Source organism: Perca flavescens, chromosome 5, assembly GCF_004354835.1.
Source record: "Perca flavescens isolate YP-PL-M2 chromosome 5, PFLA_1.0, whole genome shotgun sequence".
Taxonomy (NCBI): domain Eukaryota; kingdom Metazoa; phylum Chordata; class Actinopteri; order Perciformes; family Percidae; genus Perca; species Perca flavescens.
Window position 1 is genome coordinate 31,603,764 of NC_041335.1, and position 7,735 is coordinate 31,611,498.

Below are 7,735 nucleotides of genomic sequence, written 5' to 3' on the forward strand. Positions count from 1 at the left end.
CGAATCCAATATGACTTGTAAAAATATCTCAAATGCAGACACCCAGTATGTGTTTTATTCTTTAAAGAAAACCATAAATGGCGTATCATGCACTCTCTGATGAACCGACAATCATTTCTGTATTTTCTGCTTCGCTACAGAAACTGAAGATCTGAGCGAATTAGAAATCATTCTCTCGTCACTTTATTGCTTTTATTCCGAAAAAAATGTATTTATATACAAGCCCGTATTCTGGATTTTATAATAATAAAATAAAATGTGCAGGTATGGGAATGATACATTTTTTCCTACCACTCTTATTGCAGATACCTCTCAGGGTAAAACATCAGCGTGTGATTAATGCGAGCGACATTTAATGAAGACGTATGTCAATAATCATGGTGGTAATAATACTAATAATAATAATGATAATATGGTAAAAAAAAATGATAGGTTAATAATAATACATGGGGACATGCAGTGTACGTGCTCATATATTTTCTATAGAAAATCAACATATTGAAACATTAATCATATTCCATGAATTAACTTTTTATAGGCCATATTAGTTTTTACTGTATTTCATTTTATTTAGGCTGTATGTACAATGTGGTTATTGTGTTTTGTTAATATTGAAGGTTGGCACTATATGAAATGTATTTTTTTCTTTTTACATAAAAACATCAAACTAAAAAATGTGGGCTTTATGCATTTTATATAAATACAAATGTGATGTTGATCTTGTTTCATAAATGCATAAATGAATGCTGATGCCCGATGGTATCAACCATCAAGACATCATATATTTCAGCTGCGGTTAAAAAAAAAACAACAACCCAGGAAGGCCACAGTTGAAAATAAAGCTATTTTATTGTCAATGCATTCAACGTGATTAGATAAACTATCAAGTAGTAAATTCCCGCAAAAGGAAGAAACACTGAAACTATTCCCCACTGACACAAAATATTACACTTTGTATTTCAAATGAAACAAATTATTTACATCGTAATGTATAGACTGCATCTTAAATTAATATCATTTAAATATTACATGCACTCTGAAATATAGTCTGACATAATATCCCAATTTGTGTCCATATTTATCGTCGACATGAAAAAACTTTGCTGCGTTGTAAACCATGACGTGTGACTACATTTGTATTTCTTCTCTATATTTGCATTTATATGATATAAAATACAACTTACTGTACATTTACACATATTTAAATCTTCCCTTATTCTCAAACTTTTAAGTGCTTCACACATAGATCAATTTTCTGAAGTCAAAACGCATTTGCATACACCCAAAACATGACATTTTGTACAGGGGAGAAAAAGTAAACAGACCGAACAGGAATTAGAAGATCATAGTCCAAAGTGAAAACAAGTGCAAGGGGTGTTTTTGTATTTTGAAGTGGCCTATCTCCAGTCGGACTGCTTAAATCCGGGCAGGGTCACAGTCCCTCCTTGATGGGAAACAGTCCCTCCCTCGTTAGTCTTTAAAAGTCAGTTATGGGACGTCATATGACGTGACAGGTGATGCCGCTCCCGGAAGGACTCGTTGCAAATGGGGCACTTGAGTTTCTCCTCGCGCCGCCGCTTGACCAGTGGCTCCATGGCGTACTCCTTTTTGTGGTGGGATCGCATGTGGTAAACCAAGTCCGAGGTCATGCGGAAGGAGGCGTTACATTTGGCGCACCAGTTCTGCGCCGGCAGGCAGAGGGAGGTGAAGGAGGGCGGCAGGAGGGTGAGCGCCGAGGGCATCTGAAGCTGAATAGCCCCGGAGTTCTTGGGCCAGAAGGTGGTGGCGTAGACAAAGGGGTTCTGTTTGGCCATGCCGCCCGGCACGGGGCAGTTGGCGCCCAGTTCTGCGCCCTGCAGTTTGGCGGCAAGGTGGTCGGCCTGGTAGAGTCTGTTGGAGGAGATGGTGTCGCCCACCGCTGGGTGGCAGTCCAGCAGCTTGGCCGGCATCACCAGCGGCGAGATCTGGGAGAAAGAGGAGCGAGACGGCTGGCTGAAAGCGCTCTTCCTCTCTCCACCGCTGCCGCCGCCTTGCTGGGTAACTGAGCTGAAAGCGCTGCCCATGGGTGAGCTTTGGGGTGGCTGGGTCTCCGTCAGCACCTGCCTGATGTTGAGGTGCTTCTCTGATGGATTGCTGCTTGGACGACCGCCATCTTTGTTTTCAGAGTTGGAGCTTTGGAGGTTTTTGTTGCCGCTGTGGTGTTTGAGGTTCTGCGAAGACTTCTTGACCTCGGTGAATGCGCTGCGCTTGCCCTGACCAAGTTCTGTGGAGCCCGGCGGGGAGAAGGACTTGTGGTTCTCCTCCAGGCCGTACGCCCCTCTGTAGTTCTGTGCAGACGTCGCTAGCTCGTCTTTAGACTTGGACTGTGGAAGGCTGGGCCCTCGGCGCTCCCTGTCCTCTATCTCCGAGAACTTCCTCTTCCCCGAGCTCTCGCTGCAGATCTCAGCCTCCTTGTCGCTGGGCGGGCTGGTCCGGTTGTTCTCTAGATCCCTGGCCAGGTTGTGAAAGTCTGTGGAGGGTTTGTTGCTGTCCTGAGGGCTGCTGAAGCCCTCGGAACGGCCCAGCTTTGGACTGGTCCTGGTCGGGGTTGTTTTTGGTCGCTCGGCGCTGCTCTCTTTGCTGGGCTCCTCGTCGACCCCTGTGATGCTCTGCAATCTTTTGGTGCAACGGAACCGGAGATGGGCCAAGAACGGGAACTCAAACTGGAACCGCTGGCTGCAGTCTGGACATGAGTAGTGAGACGAACCTGGGAAGAAAAGAGACGGAAATTAGTTCTGACCAAAAGAGACTATCCTACTGACAGGAGATGTCTTATAATAAGGCAATAAGTATCCGCTTTGTAAAATTGAAGTCAGACACCATCACCGATTGTTGAAGTAAAATAAAGACCATGAAGAACAATTGATAATGTCATTACTCTAGTTTATAAGAAAATTGCCATGATGCAATGCATGATACAGTTTTAAATTGTACAAGGTATTTAAGGTATTTAATTTGGCATTTTACAGCAATGAACTAACTTTTACAGCAAGGACTAACATGCACAAGCTGTTGCTTACTGTAAATAATGTGGTTAACAACTGTATTGGTTTTGTGGAACCATGATGCATTGCATGAAACCAGTATCCTACCACAAAATGATACAGTAATTGACTGTAGTATATAAGAAAATTCCCATGATGCAATGCATGTTACAGTTTTGATACTGAAACATGTTTTGAGGTATTTAACTGGGCATTTTTGAGTAATTAACTGTAGCTTTTACAGCTATGGCTAACATTGCAGAGAGTCAAAACGGGCTACAACACTGTCGAAAGGGGATCTGGTTTCCATCGACTCACCTTTGCTCTTGGCGGGCGCTCTGCTGGAGCTGAGCAGCAGCAGGTCGATGAGGTCTTTGCCGTACCAGACCAGCAGCTCCTCGTCCTTCTCGATCCGGCGGAGCGAACGGTACAGCAGCTGGCCGTTCTTCACGTAGGCCTCCAGGTTCTGTTCCTCCTTGTCCCGGGCCGACTGGACCAACCGCAGCCACATCAAGCCCTCTGAAGTGCTGTTGGCCGCTGAGGTGTCCACCTGAACAAAACAAACACACCCATTGAGTTATTACATCAGTGCAACAACTCAAATTCATTTCCAGGCATATATTCTGCCTCAAAATCTTATTTTTTCAATTAAAATAAATGAAAGTACTGCAAATAAAGACCTTTAATATCACCCAACGCCTTCAGACCAAATATTTATTTCAATATTCCCACATCTTGACAAAAGGCAATATGACATGTATGTTATTACTGACATTGTTGACAATAATTATTAGCAAACTGAAGCAAATGTTGAAATAAACAGCTTTTCCCTAGAACAAAATAATCTCAAATTCATTGGCAGATTATTCCCTTCATGTAGAAATATTAAAATAGGAAACATTTCCATGACTCAATAAATTATTCAATTACTTGTTTGTTTGTTTTTTGCAGTGTAGGGTGATTTTTTTTTTAATTAAAATAAGACTGCAAAAATCTACTAACATGGTAGTGTACTATTGCTGCTCCTGCATTGGAATATCTATATTTTTTTCAAATGTCAGCTTCTTGCTCCAGTTGTGCCATGCATTAATAGGACAAGGGCCTGGATCTATAAAAATAGATGTGCTGTATCTGAAGCTGCTCAGCAAGACAAGCATTAATAAAATAGATTTTGACAGGCTTGTTAAGATGCTAACTGGTAGAATTTGTATTTCAAAATTAAAACCTAAAAAAATAAAATAAATACTGGGCTAATAAAAAAAATCAATACAAAAAATAGAAAGCATGCTGGGGCTTGAATTAAAGTACAATTAGTTCCAAATAAAGACCACCTTACCCTGAAGATATAAGGTGCTGTGCGTTTGTCGGTGGATTTCAGAGCTATGAAAGCGATGCTGTCATACAGCGACGTGTGGCTCAACACACAAGGCCCGAAAATGGCGTTTTCCGGGATGTCACACGTCGTGTAGACGCTTGTGAAGATGTCCGTCAGACACTGCTGGACCGCTTTGGCGTCCCCATCCCACACCAACTTCTGAGAGCTGGACTCCTCCATTTCACTCTGCAGAGACAAGAGACACCAGAGATCAGCAGTCGGTAAACAACTAAACCCACTTCTGTTACATGGAAATTATGAATTTAGTTTTTTTTGTTGTCCCAGTTCTTCTAATTCTGTTTATCAACCGAATATAAACCGCAAATGTCAACCTAAAGCTGCTAAACTAGCTGTCTCGTGGGTTCTCCCTCCACTGTCCTTGCTGATAGGAAATAAATCTCTTCCTAGACAGATCGGCGAAACCAGCTGTCAAGGGCGGCGTTTGGGGGCCCGTTTCTTTCTTTTCTTTTTTTCTTTTTCTTTTTTTGGCCAAGCTTTCTAATTTATTCAATCCCCGTAATAACTTCATGACGGCATCACGTTCAGCATCCTGATGATGTGGTTTCCAAATATTGTCAATTGTATATATAAGAGAAGGGAAATATGCTACGATCATAAAAGACCAAACATAGTAATAATAATTCAAATCACAATATTATCATTATTTTTATTGGTGTTGTGTTTACAATAGCAATAATAATAATAATAATAATAATAATAATAATAATAATAATAATAATCTCAGAGTGTACCAACTATTTGATAAAAATATTAAAAACTATGTAGGCTATTAGATTATTTTAGATTGTGGATTACGATAGAATTTGCCTGTCTGTCTCGTTATTTTAGGCTATAATATAGCCTATAATAAAAGTATTATTATTAGTATTAATATTTGTATTTATATTAGCATTAGCAGGCCTCTACGGGCTACAGTTGCCCTTGTCTATTCAGCTGCGATGGTTATGATTGGCAGCATTCAAAACGAAAAAAATCCAATGATCTTCCTTTAATCTGATATTGTATTATAATGAAGTGACTTGTGAAGTCTCAAGAGTGATTTTACAATGGCTTTATGGCAACCTGTGGTTTAATTACCATATATTCTGTAAATGTAGCCTAATATTCCTTTAATATTAAGGCTTTATAGTGTTGCTGTGACATCTAAAATCGTATAATAGAATGACTACAGGATATTTATTCCTTATGAAAGAAGAAAGAATAAAAAAAAAAAATTAAAAAAAATTAAAAACTCCAAGTGCGAGCTGCTGAGGTCCGTGCATGTCCAATGGAGAGAGCATGTCCAATGGGTTTCAAGTGGACTGTCAAAGTCAGTGATTTCATGTCAGCCAACCTTTCTCTCCTTTCTACAAGCGGCAGCGTATGCCGCCTCATTACCATAATCCACCACGTTCCCCTCTGAGACTGTAATTAAAGCAGCACGACCAGTTAATTATTTCTTTTCTCCCTTTTCTAACCTCTGAATGTGTGTTCAGACGGCTGCGGCTCTCCTCCCTCTGCCGCTAACTACACCAGAGACTGCGCGCGGAAACGTGCACCTGATACGCGCGTGTGCAGCCGTAAATGAGGCTCAATGGACAGTCGAATAACATTACAAAAATGTATATGTAGAATGAGAAGAAATAATAATAATGGGTTTCAACGCCGCCAGAAAGCTCTGCTCCAATCGCGTGAAAAAAAAGTCATTCATAAATTGTATAAATAATAATCATATTCTAGTCTTTACTGTGATTATTGTTGCACAAAATATTTTCTAACATTGATCACAAAATAATCATTCACAACTCTTTAGTGTTGCATTTTCGGGCTAATGGTATTTATAGTGTATTACAGTCACTGCGTGATTTATTTAGACGTTCCATTCTCCTATTAACAGTTTATAACATGTAATAAATCACTACCAACCATTCAAACAACTTTCACCGTGACACAGCTTGTGCAATGTAAACGAACCTGTTAATCGGGCTAGAAAAATGAAATAACATTCACAGAAGGACCAAAAGTTTGTTTTGCGCCAAATCTAGAAGCAATCTGACATTTGACGCATCTAAGAGATTCAACTCAGAAATAAATAGGTTGATATTAACAATTCCGCTCATTAAAAAAAAAAGAAAACACACACACCGTGGTTAGAGGGAACAGATGAGCTATCGCCTGTCCATCCCCGACACCGATACGTTTTGTGACTGCACGCACGCTCAGTAAAAAAAGCGAGGCTCCTCTCTGGGTTTGCTCCTGGCTCTAAATTCTTTCTCTCTGATTTGTTAAATAAAAAGTGATGAATCTGATTAAATAACCCCGCTGGTTCCTAAGAGGCTCAACGGCAACAGAAATGTTCCCTGTAGAACATTTTGCGCACGGTGCAGTGGCGAGCCTTTCCAAAAGTGTCTCTCAGTGCTGCGAGCCTAAATGATTTCTTTCCGGTACCATACGGAAGCCCTTCATGTTCGGAGGAACGGAAACAGTCGCTTCACAAGGAAGAAGACCGCACAAAATATTCGCCAACGGTACGCAGCCTATCACAGTCGGATTCAAATAGGAGAGAAGAGATAAAGAGCTGAGTGTCTGCACGTCCAGAGACTGGAGGAAAGCAGCCACCCTCCCATTCAAACCCACTGCGGGTGGGGTAAGGGGGTGAGAAGAGATTGGGGTGGCGATGGGGTTGGGGGGTGGCGATGGGGTTGGGGGGGGGGGGTCTGGGGTGTTTAACCCATCTGCTAAAGCCGTGCCAGGCTGAAAACTGTCCTAAATCAGCGCTGTGGCTGAATTGCGGGGGTTGTCCGCGGCGCTGAAACATCTGCGTGTGAGTTTTTTTTCTTCCTTCTTTTCTTTCTGCGCCGCTTTCAGCGCCTGAAGGATGTGTGACTGCATGTGCCGCGCAAAAACAAAACCCAGAAACCGTCCCTTAAACTATCCAAACCCCCCCCCACACACACACACACACACACACACACACACACACACACACACACACACACACACACACACACACACACTGCTGTGCATTTCACAATCCTACCTTTTCGTCGATGAGGAAGAAAACAATAATCCACAAACGAATTGTGAGCGATGCTGTGATTCAAAAACCAGTTTGCACCTCCGGGGGCAAAAAATAAAAAAAAGCCCCGAAAACAAGCAGGGGGATGCGGTGATGAAGATGATGGAGATGGTGAAGCGCTCCCGGTCTGGTCCGTATAGTGTCAGTACATTGTCCCCCCCCCCGGTGTAGTGAAAGTGACAGTGCTGCTGCTGCTGCCGCAGATAGCCTACTCGCCGACACTGGGAGTGAGCGGGCGGGGGTAGAGAGAGCTGCACG

The 7,735-nt window shown here is 42.1% G+C and overlaps 1 protein-coding gene across 2 annotated transcripts; it reads right to left on the reverse strand.

Moving 5' to 3' along the window:
• Positions 1-1,081: 1,081 nt before the first annotated feature.
• Positions 1,082-7,521, reverse strand: prdm8b (PR domain containing 8b). 2 transcript variants are annotated; one of them, XM_028578900.1, is made up of 4 exons: positions 7,439-7,521; positions 4,360-4,584; positions 3,342-3,573; positions 1,082-2,746 (listed from the first exon to the last, which is right to left on the reverse strand). In XM_028578900.1, exons 2-4 carry the CDS (start codon positions 4,576-4,578, stop codon positions 1,485-1,487), a joined length of 1,713 nt encoding a protein of 570 aa, XP_028434701.1. In that variant the 5' UTR covers positions 4,579-4,584; positions 7,439-7,521; the 3' UTR covers positions 1,082-1,484. The 2 variants fall into 2 exon arrangements, with proteins under 2 accessions (XP_028434701.1, XP_028434702.1); XM_028578901.1 differs by lacking the exon at positions 7,439-7,521 and adding an exon at positions 4,731-4,771.
• Positions 7,522-7,735: the final 214 nt, after the last annotated feature.